We start from the raw sequence: 15,575 nt of genomic DNA, 5'->3' as shown, positions 1-15,575 counted from the left end.
AAGTGTTTGTATGTAGGGTTGGTGTAGGTAGCTCCTGTTCAGTGCTGCTCACCTAAACTCAAGTTTTGCCTTAGCAAAAGAGATGGTCTCAGATTGTCATTCAGTGGTCACATGGTCTATGTCCTGAATGTTCTGTGCTATTTGCAAAGGCAGACTTTGGAGTATATGTGTCATTGGCATATTAGGCTCTCTCTGAAGAGGGCAGTTAAGTTTGCACTGGTGTGTACTTCCTATTTTCTGGTTTTCAGAGGTTTGAGTTTTGCTGAACTTGATGTTTTGGAGGGCTTGAGATACCACCAGCCAGCCATAACGCTTCAGTAACTAAGTTTTTTGTCAGTTAATGTCCTAAGTTTTTGAAAAATGTTTCTTTTGTAGAAGTCTGTACTAGGAAGCAGCCATCCTTAATTTTTTAATAAAATAAAATAATATAAAAATAAAATGGACCATTTTATTATATCATCATCTGACATGTCATATTATGCACTCCTCCTACTACTGACACGTCATGAAATAAAACTAACATCAAAATGCCCATCAAAACAAATACATTTTGAAATGCACATTTCATTTTTAAACTAAATTTCAATTTTTTTTAAATGAAATTTTCCAAAATGAGAAATTTTACCAAAATCGAGATAATTTCACAAAACCTTTTTCATTTGTTGAGATGGCATTTTCTGATGGAAGCCTGTTTTGAACAAAAATTTCCAACCCACTTCTAATATACAGATCATTAACAACATAAGGAAATGTTTCCTAAACATTTAAATTAGGGGAAGGGTTTGCATTTCCCCTAGGATCTCTCCCCATTTTACTGTTCTTCCCAATGTATCATACTGGCTCACAGTTTATGTATAATTTCTGCCCTCTGCTGGATGGCACATCAGAACTGATCAGGCATTGAACCATGGGGAAGGACCTCTAGGTGAAGGAAGCCCACAGAGGATAAGAACCCTAATATGATAGTAACTAATAGATATTTCCCTTTAGTATCAGTGGCAGGGGACTGGGGTTTGGGTGCAGAAGGTCCTGGATTTTTTCCGCTAACTAGTATGGGATTAAATTCATTGATATAATTCCAATTAAACTACAATTCACAATTTGCACCCTCAGATTGTACTTCAGCAGAGTTTGCACACCAGAAAGTGAATCAGACCCAGTGTTACAAAAGTTACATAAATAGAGAGGACTGTGAATCAACGCAGTGAAAATATAAATAGTGCATTAATGTTTCAGTATTTTAGATGAAGCAAGTCTGGCTAAATAAATACCAGGAGGCACGTCAAATATTTGAACTGAAATTTGCAAACTTCAGCATTTGAAGTTTTGATTACATTGCACATTTGCAAAAAATGTTCCCCTTTTGGAGTGAAATCTGAGAAAGTTTGCAGTTTTGCCCTCCCAGGAACTGGCCCAGTTTTTGAGTGAGAACCTCCCGACATTCAAGGAAGCAAAATTTTGCATTTTGTGCTGACAAAGATTAATTTTTGCAGCTAAACATAAGAGAACAAGAATGCTTGCATGTTTTGATGCAAAAGTTGGGCATATAAAGAAAATGTCACAGGGAGTAACATTTCTGGGTTGCAAAATAGCCCAGGATGCATTTTCACAAATTGACAAAGTGCCTCTTGGACTTGCTTAATAAATAATAACAATAATATCTGTTATTGCTATCAGTCATTGAGATAATACACACACTCCTCTCCCCTTGAACAATTCTAAATTAATTAAAGAGCAGACTCTCCTGCAGATCAAACTTATCTAAGTGGAACTTGTATAAATACCAGGGATCAAAAGAGTACACACACAAGGCAATACATTAGCAGTGGGTACATCTTGAAATGTGTGAGATTCAGTTAGCAGGCAGAACCCTGAAGTCTAGACACTTCTCTGAAACATACCCAAAGGAAACCCCAGATCTGGCTGGCAATCTTGTGACAGCTTTTTTTTATCCTTTGCACTTATGATTGGAGCCTCGACAGTAAGAATCCATATCAAACCTAATGAGGGAGAGAGGAAATGTTAATCAAAGGGTTTTTTTATATCAAGAAATGTCTGGTTTGCATTCTGGCAAGTGTAGGATGGCGAGGATCTTTCCATCCTTTATATTGATCAAAGAGTTTATATTGAACACACACCACACACACATTATTAAAATTGTCTGACCCTTTTCATTATAAGAACCTGTTTTCAGTAGCTTATAACTTTGACAGATTTAACTGTTTGGAATGAATTTTTCCATTCAGCCCTGTCTGCCTCATTCTGAATTATTCCAGAAAATTTTAGCCAAAAGTGTTGAGCTGTTTCTGAGAATGAAGTTAGGGGAAAATACGTGGTTTTTCCTGTGCTAAATATTTCTGGTGTCCTTTTCTTTAAGAAGCTCTAGTGCCCCCATGCTTTGGAGAAAGGATTTGAAATTCAGCAAGATAGTGGCCTTTGCATCAGGGATGTGCCAAAGCCATCCACATGAAAAAGTGCCCAAATTTGGCCAAATTATAAGTCTTTGAAAAATCTCAGTAGAAACTTGCTAGACCTGATGAGGTCCATCTTGTGCATTAAACAAGGCAGGGATCCTGGGGGTGAGGAATGTGCTCATGTAATTAAAGACTATCACCATGCATATGCACAAGGGGGCCAAATTAAAGTTGCAAAGGCAACCTTAATTCTGGCATTTCCTAACATTTGAGTGCTTGACTTTGCAACCTTAATGTTTTCTCAACATTGTTGTTGTGTGTGTGATATATGAAGAAGAGTTTGAGCATGTAAAGAACCAACCAGCTCTCATAGTGATTCCATCAGTTTGATCTAGATGCTCGACGTTCACTTGTTGCATTTAAATCTTGAGGTTTACCACATTCTGTGCCCTCAGCTGTTAGATGTACTGGATAAGTGGTCAGGCAAGCAAGCCTAGAACATTAGAGAGGGTCCTCTGATTCCATTCTCCCTGTCCCTTTTGCCATCCTTACAGTTCAGTTCGTTGTCAGCACTAGCTAATGCTGAGTGTATCTCTGTGTATGTGTGTCTCCAATTTCATTAGGACAGAGACAGAGAAGTGTCCACTTAGGGCCTTCTGGAACTGATCAGCGGGTCAGCTGGGAACGTCTGTCAGGAAGCCAGGGCAATAGCTCTCCCTCGCTCCTCCCCGGGCTTCTGTGAGGTTCGTGGCTCTCCTCCTTTCTCTTGCTGTCATTGCCACCCTCCCAACTCCCCCTGCCACACACCAAACTCCCAGACCTTTTCTGAGCACTTTGCTTAATCCCTGGGATTCTTTATATAGGAATTAATCTCCCCGTCACAGTGTGTGTCTGGAGGTGGGTGGGGGTGGGGGGGGTACATTTATCTCTCCCGCTGAGAGGTCTAAAGTTGCATTGCTGTGATTATTAATGGTAGCAGCATGCGTGGATCTGGGATCTGTGTTTAGCGTCTTCATTTCTTAAACAGGACGGGGGCCACAGCAAGGCGATTTGGCAGCTCTGTGTTCCAGCTGTATTGTGTCTGCCGCTGAGAGGGAGAGAGTGTGAGTGGGGATCAGCATGGCAGAACAAGAAGCCAGTGGCTTGCAACTCCTTCTCTCCAGCCTCCAGGTAAGAGGAGCTTGAACTAAGGGGACAGACACTTGGGCTGGTTTCCTTTGTAATCGACAAGCAATGACTTGCAGGGCTGAGGTTGCTGATGAGCTCCCTGCTGGCTTGTCTCAAAGGCATTAGAGAACAGGAGTCCTGCCCTGCATCTCCCCCCAGCCCCATACACATACCCTCCGAAAGCTTTTACAAAATTAAGTTTCACTGTTCAGAGATTAACGCTGGTGATTACTGCGATGCATCAATTACGGGGCCCAGTTTGAGTGCAGTGTCTCAGACCCTGGGTCTGCCAGCATGCAGCTGGGATAGAAAGAGCCTGGTTTGCAATGAATGGGACCTGTGAGTGCTGTCAGCTTATGAGTCAGACTGGGAAGGCAACAGCAGATCTTTCTGAGATGGGCAAGTCCACATTGTGCTCTTCGGCCCTTGAAGAAGTGGCTGTGCAAATTCCTAAGGCCAGGACAGCAGAGGCTCTTCAGACTGGCTTTGGTGTCATCTGCATGTACATAATAGAAGAAAGCCCAAAAGAGCAGAGGGAGGGAGTTTGTGTGAGATCCTCACCCAGGATCATCAGTAGCTGCGTGTGTCCCACCCAAACAGCTCCCTTCAACTGTAGAGAGCCCCTGACCTTTTCCTAGCATTTGTGGTCAGGCTCCAAGGTTCAGTTCCCAACAAAGGTTAATGCAGGGGAAGAAGCGCACACACATCTTCAACCTCACAGCACCCTGTTCTCATATTTGTGTGATGTTGTGCCATTTGCATGATAAAATCTCCCGCCCAGGTGGGCAGAGTGCTCCATGGCCATTCCTGTTGCATGTTCTGGCCAGGGGAGCCTGTGTTTTTCATAAACACAGTATAGGTGCAGTGGTTGAACCTAAAACATCTATCATTTTGGCATTAGGGGCAGGTGGGAGTTTGTGCTTCATTTAGACAAAATTCTGCCCAAACAATGTTTGTCAGAGTTTTTAAAATTCCAAGGCATCCATATCTTTTTGTGATTCCCTGACTCCCAACTCATGTAGCTGAGTAGAAGCAAGTCCCAGCCTACCAAGAGACATAAGCATGCATGAGATGCAGGTAAACAGTCTTCAGAGTAGCAGCCATGTTAGTCTGTATTTGCAAAAAGAAAAGGAGTACTTGTGGCACCTTAGAGACTAACAAATTTATTTGAGCATAAGCTTTTGTGAGCTACAGCTCAATGCATCCGATGAAGTGAGCTGTAGCTCACGAAAGCTTATGCTTCAATAAATTTGTTAGTCTCTAAGGTGCCACAGGTGCTCCTTTTCTTTTTAGGTAAACAGTCTGTTTCACTCACATCTCAACACCTTTGAAGGCAATAGCAACCTGAGAAGTAGACTGCCATTGTTAATTGTGTGTGTCAGAAACCCACACCAAGACAAGTCCCAGAACTAGAATAGCTGTATTAAAAACATGAGAATTTCCTTACGGGGTCAGACCAATGGTTTATCTATTCCAGCAACATTTCTCTGACAGTGAGCAGGGTCACATGTTTAGAGGAGGGTATCAAACCCCACCTTATAATGGTTGGCATTTACACTCCAGCATGTGGGTTGACATTTGTCATCCAAGAAACTGATACAACTATGAATATTTTGATTAAACACATAGATGTCTCATCTTGGTATCTTGTGGCAAAGAGTTCCACAGGTTAATCACGTATTGTATTTAAAAAAATCTTGTCTCATTTTTCTGCCTTTTAATTCCATTAGCTGTCCCATCATTCTTTTATGATGAAGAAGTGTAAACAGAAGCACCCAATTTACTTTCTGTATAGCATTCACTCTTTTGTGCCCTGCTCTTGTGTCCCTTCAGATTGGTATTCTCTCTAAAGGACACTGTCCTAACATTCTCAATGTCTTCTTAGGATTGAAGGGTGTAAGTGAAGTGAGTGAGGGTCCAGAATTAAAAACAAAGGTATTGCTAGATGTCAGCACTGAAGTTCTCTGGCAGAGCTGGGTGTGGGCCCAGGACTGGCATAGCAGACAATGCTGTGGATCAGGACTAAAGAGAACGGCAGAGCTGTGTGAATGGAAAACTATAGCACAGCACCTGCCCACAGTAACCCAAACTCAAACAGTGCTATTTGTTCTTAGCTTCAAGAGTACTAAACTCACTTACAAAAACAAAGTACTGTCTTGCTACAGTCACTCATCAATTTGGCATTAGGGGTTGGTGGAGGAAATAGTGGCTGGGGGCAGCCATTTTAGACTTGAATCTGATGCACAACGAGGAACTGTTTTTAGAGTAACAGCCGTGTTAGTTTGTATTTGCAAAAAGAAAAGGAGTACTTGTGGCACCTTAGAGACTAACCAATTTATTTGAGCATAAGCTTTCGTGAGCTACAGCTCACTTCATTGGATGCAACCGAGGAACTGGTGGCAACTGTGAAGGTAGAAGGCAATTGGGGGTGAAAACAATCATTAAATGACAGACTTCATGTTTCTAAATCAGAGCAGCAAAATAAGGACAATGGACTTCCACAAACAGGCTTTAACAAACTCAGAGAACTGGTAGGTAAGGCCCCATGGGAAGAAAATCTAAGGAAAAAAGGGGTTCAGGAGAGCTGGCAGTTTCTCAAAGAGACAATATTAAAAGTGCAACAGCAACAGCAAACTATCCCAATGTGAAGGAAAGGTAGCAATGATAAAAAGAGGCCAATATGGCTCCATCAGCAGCTCTTTAATGACATAAAAACCAAAAAGGAATCTTACAAATATTGTTAACATGGACAAGCTGCTAAGGATAAATATGAAAGATTAAGACGAACATGTAAGGACACATCAAAAAGATTGTCAAGTTTCCTTCCCCACTCTGAACTCAAGGGTACAGATGTGGGGACCTGCATGAAAAACCCCCCTAAGCTTATTTTTACCAGCTTAGGTTAAAACTTCCCCAAGGTACAAACTGTTTTATCTTTTGCCCTTGGACTTTATTGCTGCCACCACCAAGCATCTAACAAATATATAACAGGGAAAGACCCTGCTTGGAAACGTCTTTCCCCCAAAATCCTCCTCAAACCCTATCCCCCCTTCCTGGGGAAGGCTTGATAAAAATCATCACCAATTTGCATAGGTGAACACAGACCCAAACCCTTGGAACTTAAGAACAATGAAAAAACAATCAGGTTCTTAAAAGAAGAATTTTAATTGAAGAAAAAGTACAAGAATCACCTCTGTAAAATCAGGATGGTAAGTACCTTACAGGATTCTTACAAGATTCAAAACATAGAGAATCCCTCGAAGCAAAACCTTAAGTTACAAAAAGACAAAAACAGGAATATACATTCCATTCAGCACAGCTTATTTTATCAGCCATTTAAACAAAACAGAATCTAACGCATATCTAGCTAGATTACTTACTAAGTTCTAAGACTCCATTCCTTTTCTGTTCCTGGCAAAAAACAACACACAGACAGAGAGAACCTTTGTTTCTCCCCAGCTCCAGCTTTGAAAGAATCTTGTCACCTCATTGGTCTTTTTGGTCAGGTGCCAGCGAGGTTATCCTAGCTTCTTAACCCTTTACAGGTGAAAGGGTTTTTCCTCTGGCCAGGAGGGATTTTAAAGGTGTTTACCCTTCCCTTTATATTTATGACAAAGGCCAAGTCACAAAATGAGTTACACCTAGCAAGGGACATAAAAGACAATAAGAAGAGATTCTATAAATACATTAGGAGCAGGAGAAAGATGAAGGAAAGTGTAACTCCTCTACTTAACAGGGAAGAAAATCGAATAACAGACAACATTAAGAAGGCTGAGGTGTTTAATACTTATTTTACTTCAGTTTTCATTAAAAAGGTAAACTGTGACCAGATATTTAACACAATTAATATTAACAAGGGGGAAGAAACACATGCCATAATAGAGAAGAAACAGTTAAAAGAATATTTAGATAAGTTATGTGTTTTTAATTTTGCAAGTCTGGATAAAATTCACCTTAGGAACCCACTGAAGTAATATTGGAACCTTTAGCAATTATCTTTGAGACCTCATGGAGGACAGATGAGGACCAAGAGGACTATAGAAGGGTAAATCTAGTACCTATCTTTAAAAGTGGGAAAAGAGGACCTGGAAAATTATAAACCAGCCAGCCTAACTTTAGTACCTGGGCAGATATTGGAACAAATTATTAAGGAATCAATCTGTAAGCATTTAGAGGATAATAGGGTTATTTAAGTAATAGCCAGCATGGATTTGTCAAGAACAAATCCAATGGAAGCTGCGATCGGCTGAACCTGTGGACGCAGCAGGTAAACAAACCGGCCCAGCCCGCCAGAGGCTTTCCCTGACGGGTCGCGGGCCAAAGGTTGCCGATCCCTGGGCTAGGCAGTAATACTGCTGGAAAGCATCTGGGGCTGATAGTGCATCATAAATGGAATATGAGTCAACAATGTGATGCGTTTGCTAAAAAGCCTTCTATCATTCTGGGGTATATTAACAGGAGCATTGGATGTAAGACAGGTGAGGTAATTATCCCACTCTGCTGGGAACTGGTGAGGCCTGAGCCGCAGTACTGTGTCCAGTTTTGGGTGCCAAGCTTTTAAGAAAGATCTGTACAAACCGGAGAGTCCACAGGAAAGTAATAAAAATGATAAACAGTCTAGAAAACCCGACCTATGAGGAAAGATGCAAAAGACTGACCATGTTTAGTGTTCAGAAAAGAAGACTGAGGGGGAAACTAGTAAAAGTCTTCAAATATGTTAAGAGCTGTTATAAAGAGGAGGGTGATCAACTGTTCTCCATGTCCACTGAAGATAGGACAAGACTTTCTAACTATAAGGATATATTAGCACTGGAATAGGCCTCCAGGTGAAGTTGTGGAATCCCCATCATTAGAGGTTTTTAAGGATAGGTTAGACAAACATCTCTTGGGGATGGTCTAGCTATACTTGTTCCTGCCTCAGTGCAGGGAGCAAGAACAAGACAAGATGACCTCTCAGGGTCCCTTGCAGCCCTACATTTCCATGATTCTGTGATTTCGTGCTGTAAGACAACCCTAATAAGTTGATGTTAAGCATTGCAATACCCATGCATTCTGATTTTCTCCCAGGCATGATCCCCAGTGTAACGCAATGATGCCATCCCCTAGCGCTGCTCCAAGAATCCAGTGATAAAAAGACCATTGCTGGAACTTAAAATAGCTATAAATATTTGCTCTGCTTTGGCAGCACTCAGCTGAGAAATAATGTCTTGTGTTGACGGTTGCATTTCTTGATGGTATCTCTCTACGCTTAGTTATTTTCTACAATAGCTCCCACACACTAGTCTCTTTGTTTCTGTATCCTGCTGAATTGTCAATATCTGTTCCTGTTCTTTTTGTGGGCACTAAAAACATTGCTCTCTACATACAGCAAGTGGTTCCGCAAGAGGTTTTAGTCCCTGTGTATTGTTCTGGTTGTTTTATATCATAAAACTGCCTTTTTCACAAACATGTTTATTCCAAGAATTTGGGCACTTTCCACTGTGTAGCACTAGGGCAGACTTCATTAATCACAGACCCAGGGAGCCTTTTCCCCTTCCAACACCAGCTCCTGACTTTATTAATCCCAGATGGAGGGAACCCTCTCACCTTCCCACACTGACACAGGCTCTATTTGCTTCAGCTTGAATGAGAGAGCCCGACTGTTCTCTCTGCCCATTGAAGAGAGCTCTTTCTGCAGTGGGTATTGGCCACAGACATCCTTACCCCCAGCCTGAGGGAACTCTCTCTTCATCTGACGCTGCCCCAGACTCCATTGCCCTTTGCGGCAAGCTGGGCTCAGCCTTGCCCATGACTTGGCAGCAACCCTTCAGCCTCACTGATGAGCTGGCAACAGAAAGGCTAAATAGTCACCCCAGTGGGGTGTAATTAGAAACAAGCCCCAGTGGGGCTTAATTAGAAAGCCTGACTCCAGTGTAGTGGTGAAGCAGGGAGAGCACTACTTGAATAGAACTGGAGAGAAGAAGGGGGTGTTGGTGTTTCTCTTTAGAAAGAGCCTGAGGAAGTCAGGCTGAGGCAACCACAGGGAGCAGTGTAGGCTTTTGGGGGGGAGCCTTAAGGCTCTTGACTTAAGGCCTACAAGGAGCAGCGAGATTCCTCAGAGATAAACCGCTGGAGTCCTAGGTAAAGGGAAGAAGTGGGGGAATCCTGCTGGGGAAGAAGCAGTTCAAGAGAATGACTGCAGGGGCCAGGAAGCAGAGGATTTCAGTCAAGCCTGAGGGGCTCAAGAACTATATATTTGGATGTTGCTTGTGAACTTTAAGTTGGACCTTTAGTTACCCCAAAAAGGGAGTGAACTGTTATGTGACTTGGCTGGAGGGTGGTGATACAGAAGACCCAGAGAAGGAGTTGGGAGAAGACACTGACTGGGACTGGGCGTTGTGGACCCAAAGAAGTGGCCACCCATGAGGGTATGAGAGGCGAAGTCCCCTGCAGTGCATTACAGGTGAGGATGTGTGCTTACCTATGGCTCTTCAAAAAGTCTCCTCAGTGCAATTTGGGAACGTGGTCCCCATGAAGACAGCCTAAGCCCATTAGAGTGTGGCGTGTTACAAATGCTGTAAAAAGTTCTAATGCATAAAGCAAAAGCAGCTTCAAAGTGAAGCTATGTTTTGCCATGGAAACCTCATGGCAGAGCGGGCATGGCATTTCAGCCTGCATCCTTGTCAGATGTGCACTTCACTTGCTTACAGGCTTCATCTTCAGGCTGTGAATTGCAGATCAAAAAATACTTTAGCCCTGCCCCACAGTCTTTATGTTTGCACTGCAAAGCAAAGCTCTTAAGAATTCAGCTTAGCCTTGCCTATGGCTCTTACTTCTTGGCCATCTCTTGCCTGAATCCCTGTCTGTTTCTGCTGCCTTCTCTCACCTCTACTCTTGCAAAATGCTGCTGTTAGTCACCTCCCACTTTTCTTGCTCTGACCATTGGTTTCCTGTCCTTTCCTGCATCAGATTCAAGCTCCCCATCCTCACCTGCAAAGCCTTGCGCTGTCTCTTGCAAATGGTGACGTATTTAGAGCAAGAGTGGATTTATTTTAGTGCTCCTTGCCATAGTCTTTAGACACTGTCTGACACTTTAAATAAATACCTGCTTACATACTGCCCACAACAGGCTGGGAAGTTTGATACTATAGCCACCCACCAGTGCCAAATCTCTATGGAGGCTGAGTCAGGCCCATCTCTTACTTATTGTCAGGGTGCGTTGTTTGGGGATTTACTAAAAAGACAGCATAGGCCAGTAAATAACTCACCAGAGCAATAAAAAAAACCAAGGAAGTACCTCAGTGTATCTAACCATTGAACCTCATGGGATTTATAGAGGTCTCGGGACTGGGGAGTTACTATGGAGAACTGACTGGGGCAGCAAATAGTTCTGCTTCCATCTTCAAGGCTGTGACAGCCCCATGTCATGCCCCTTTTCCTCTGCCCTTCCTATAATCCAGTTATCCAAGAAAGGAAGTGATGCCTCCTTTCCAGTCTCTTCCCTCCTTGTTAGGCCCAGCAGTGAGATTCTGCTTAGGTTACAGTTCAGGATGTCATATGAGGTGTCATATGAGGTGTCCCAGATTGCCTGCCCACTCTCAGACCAGATGGGAACTGTGCCCACGTGCCTCCCAAGGCCACAGCCCCTGTGCACAGTTTCTGCTCAGCTGGCACTTGCTGGGGCTATTGGCAGATCTCTGGGCTTGAACACTCGCCCACTGTGCTGGATTACAAGGTTCAGGACTCCCACACTTAAAAAGGAAAGGAGTGCGAATTTTACATATCAGTGGGACACATGTCAAGGTGGATGGATTCCTGTCTAAATGACACTGATGCCCAGCAGGAAACAGATACAGGATCCACTAATTTCACACTTGAACCTCCCTACTCCTTTGGGCCAGGCTTTTTAGAGCTGCTTTGCTGGCAGGGTGATAAGACAATTCTATTGTTTTCCTTAAGTCAAGTGGGAAGATCTTTGCTGCTTTAGTGACACAGAATATCAATGTATTTTGCAGAATACTTTTGTCTCTGTTGCATCCTCCTTGTGCTTATCCAGTTGGAAAAAAACATGGGCGTTGCTGGGGTTTTTACAAAATGTGGGCTAAGTCCTGAGAAGACCTGAGCAATTGCAACTCCCACCATCTTCAGTGGAAACTGGAGGAGCTCAGGGTTTGGATCTATGTCAGTGGTGTCCACTGGGGGCTGTGAAGGGCCGTGCCTGCAGATGGTCAAAGTCAGCAAAATGTCTTGCAGCCCGCAATCAGATTACCCTGCTGGGCCACATGCGGGCTGCGGTTTGCCCACCACTGATCTATGTGTTTGGGAAGAGAGCCAGGCCTTGCAGGCAGGATGCATTTGAGCATCCTCAGAGGAAAGGAAAAGCACAGTTCAAAAGCAGATGCCATTTATTGTGAAGATTTGCAAGCTTGGGCCCTGAATATTTTCCAGCTTGTTGCTCCTAAAGTGGGGAGCAGCCTTTCCATTCCTCCAAAGCAATCCCCCAGCATCAGAGCATTTAACATTAGACCGGATGGAGCACATGAGAATAGGTTCATGGGAACTGGGAAAGTCACTGGGGTATCCATTCTTCAGGCATTGGCTGGGGTCCCAAGTTCTGTCGCTGGTCCTCTGTAACAACAAACTCCCTCTCCCATCACACCATTAAACCAGTAACACCCAGGGAAACTGAGTCCCACCCCCTCTGCATGCAAACCGTTGAAAAAAACAAGGAAAAACCAAGAAAACCCCCCACTTTGTCACACCCCAGAATTAAACTATTTATTCCTGAGTTTTGATGTTCTTTTGCTGTGTAGGAAATAGGTGTGAAACCCACTGGAAAACTATATAGCTCCATCCCCTTTATAGTGGTAGGGACATGTAGGAGGAGATAATCTTCTACTGCTTCCAATAACTCCATTAGCTTGAGTGGTTCAAGACTGTGTTGTGGATTTAAAGATTCCCAACCCTTGCTGATGACGTATATGTGTGGTGTGGGGTGACACAGGGTCAATATTGTTCCACGTGATTAAATTTTTGTTTGTTCAATTTCTGCATTTTTAAACACCTATTTAAGAAATTTACATTTTAAAAACACAACTACCTTAAAAGAATGTTAAACTTGAAAAGTCAAGCACTCAAAAGTTAGGGAGTGCTAGTATTAAGGTTGCCTTTGCAACAATAATTCAGCCCCCCTTGTGCATAAGCGTTATGATACAGTCTTCAATCATGTGATCAAATACATTTTTTTCCACAGGACCCCTTCCTCATTCAGTGCACAGGATGGACTGTGCTTTGGGAATGAATTAGGACTGTGTGGTTAAAAGGCTGTTGTCTGTCAGACCCATCTCATTTGTTGCAGAAGAGGAAAGGTGTGTTGTCAAGAGGGCAGTGGATTGCAAGAAGAGAGAGGATGATCTTATGGTTAAGGTAGTTGAATTCTGCCCTGTAGAATTAGTGTGTCCTTTCCCCTGCCAAGGAGTTCCTATAGGATGCAGGGCAAGTCACTTATATCAGACTTTTCACCGGTGGTCACTAATGGTGCGTTCCACAGTTACTGGTTGTGTAACCTGAGCCGCCTGCAGTTTGATTTGCAGACCTTCTGAGAGTTCACAACTGCAGCTGAGGTCAGTGAGAGCTGTGCTTTTCACTTGCTAAGTTCTCTGAAAAATTAGGCCCTATGCTTCTTGAATTGGTCACCCCAAATTATCTGACACTTTTGGCTCCAGTCTCTGTGTCTTAGTTCCCCACATGTAAACTGGGGATAATGATAGCATCTTAAGTCACCTGGGTGTTGTGAGATCAGTTCATTATTGTTTGTAAAGATCTAAGATATTACAGGGAAAGCACCATTGAGAATCCCAGGAGCAAATTAATAATCCCTGTTTTGAGTGCCAGGTTTGGATGTTGTACAATGAATATTGCATGGGGCACGCAGTGAACAGTGAGGGTAAAATGAAATATTGAAGAGCTTACTCATTCACTGAGCACCACCCATCCTGTGCATGGGATGAGGCAGGAGTGCTATGGAAGAAAATGTATCATAATGCAGATACACAGGGGGGCTGAATTAAAGTTGCATGGACAACCTTAATTCTAGCATTGCCGAATTTTTCAGAGCTTGACTTTTCAGCTGGATATAGTATAAAAAATGCACATGAAATCTGCCTGGAAGCACAGAACAGTACTGTATATTTATATGTAGGTGCCCTGTATAAATATATGTATTTATCCATCACATCAGTTCCATTGTCATATGTCACCTGAAAACATCTAATTTACCTCTTCCCTCTGCTTTGTATTTTCTCTTCCGCATAGACATTACTTATCATTTAACTCTGTGAAGCATCTTAGGATAGATAAAACACCATTCAAAACAATACATGACTGTGTAGACCTATCTTGCCTCCATTTATATATAACGTGATCTTATTTGGTATGTTTGGCAATATTTTGTTGGCATTTTTTTATGACTCTTGAGCCAAACTCCCCTGTCATTTACACTGGTCCAGCCCCATTGGCTTTGTCTACACTGCGGAAATGGGCAGTGTTAGAAAATGTTGATAGACAAGTTTCAATCGTTAAACACCTGTTAGTACCTAGTGTAAACAAAGGCAGCCATGTTTTAAAACTGTTAGCCGATCATGGCTAACTCTGGGGGGAACCTGCTGACTTGAGCAGAGTTTCACTGATGTAACCAAGAGGAAAGACATCCCTTCTTCTGAGTGTAGGTGTTGGTGTGTGGGGTTTAGGGACCTCACAGTCTTTAGGCTCCTTTTGAAAATCCCAGCCTAAAATTCTGTGCTGTATTCACTTGCCTAGGAGCTGCCTTAGGACCTGGGCAGTGTGCCAGACTCTATCACCCTGACTGCATTCTTCTCACCAGGGCAGGAAACAAAAATTCCCTGGTGCCTATCCCTCTTCTCCTAGTAAGTGTGTGTTTCATGGATAGTCTATGTGCACCTGTTCACACAAAGAGTCCGATGGACTGTGGAGCAAAGCTCCCAGCCATGGACCAAAGCCATCCTGCATGACAGACACATCGCTCCCACCAGTGGAGAGGGATGAGGGGGGATGAGAATTTCGAGCAGACAAGATTGAGTTATTTCTCCTTCTTGCCATGAAAACCAAGTCTATCCCAGAGGGTGTGAATGTGGATGGCGAGGGGGTGGTATGGGCCACACAAGTGCTCAGGCAATTACACACTAATTTGCCCACACAATCAATGCAATTGTGCACACATGGTTTAACTGTGCCTGCAGCCCTGGTAACTGTGTGTGTGTAAATTAGGTACAAAACTGTGCTCTTATTCTGTGGGAGAGTATAGTTACTGGAGATGAGCTTGAACCAAGACCATGGACCCAAACACTCAACATTTTGGGAAATTTGGCTCCAAATTTTTTTCCTGATCTTTGAGGCTGAACCCATCTTTACACGGGGCTTAACCAGAATATCAGACAACCCAGAACTTTGGGAAAGTCTGGATCCAGGTTTGAATTTTGCAGAATGGGCTTATTTCCCATCTCTACATGAGCGGGGTGTACGTGGGGGGCTTCCTTGTTCGGCCAACTATAGCTTTGGTGATAAAGGTCTAGTGCAATGAAGGATGACCCTTAAGATAAGGAAAAACTAGTCACCCTAGTTCTCTGCAGCTCCACATTCCTCTACTCTGGACAACTTTTAGTGGAGAGTCACCATCTTTTATGGTAATTAAGGTGTCCTTGGAAGCCAAGGATTTGTTCTTGGGTTTTATAATAAGGTGCATTTAACTCCTCCTTCATCTTTTCCAAAGAGGACAGAGAATGAATGACATAATGGAGAATCTCCTGCTCAAGGGCACTGCCAAACTGCACAAGAGAGAGTGGGCTTGTTCATTTCCAGGCCTGCTATTGATTCATAGAATTGCATCTGTTTGAGAGGAAATTCAGAGGGCAAAGCTAACCCTTCATCCTTCAGAGGGTTTGGAGAGCAATGTGGCTGTTTTTAATCATCACAGACTATTCTCTAGGAAGAATGCAG

At 43.1% G+C, this 15,575-nt stretch overlaps 1 protein-coding gene across 1 annotated transcript in view; it reads left to right on the top strand.

The window, feature by feature from the left end:
• The first annotated feature begins 3,531 nt into the window (after positions 1 to 3,531).
• Positions 3,532 to 15,575, top strand: part of AGBL1 (AGBL carboxypeptidase 1) — a 377,284-nt gene continuing 365,240 nt past the window's right edge. The window contains exon 1 of the mRNA XM_084641264.1: positions 3,532 to 3,584. Coding sequence (XP_084497390.1) covers positions 3,534 to 3,584 — 51 coding nt within the window. The 5' untranslated portion in view covers positions 3,532 to 3,533. The remainder of the gene's footprint in view (positions 3,585 to 15,575) is intronic.

This window comes from Lepidochelys olivacea (assembly GCF_965140295.1).
Source record: "Lepidochelys olivacea isolate rLepOli2 genome assembly, chromosome: 10".
Classification (NCBI taxonomy): Eukaryota; Metazoa; Chordata; order Testudines; family Cheloniidae; genus Lepidochelys; species Lepidochelys olivacea.
Note: the sequence above shows the minus strand (reverse complement) of the source record. Positions and strands in the feature narration are given on the sequence as shown.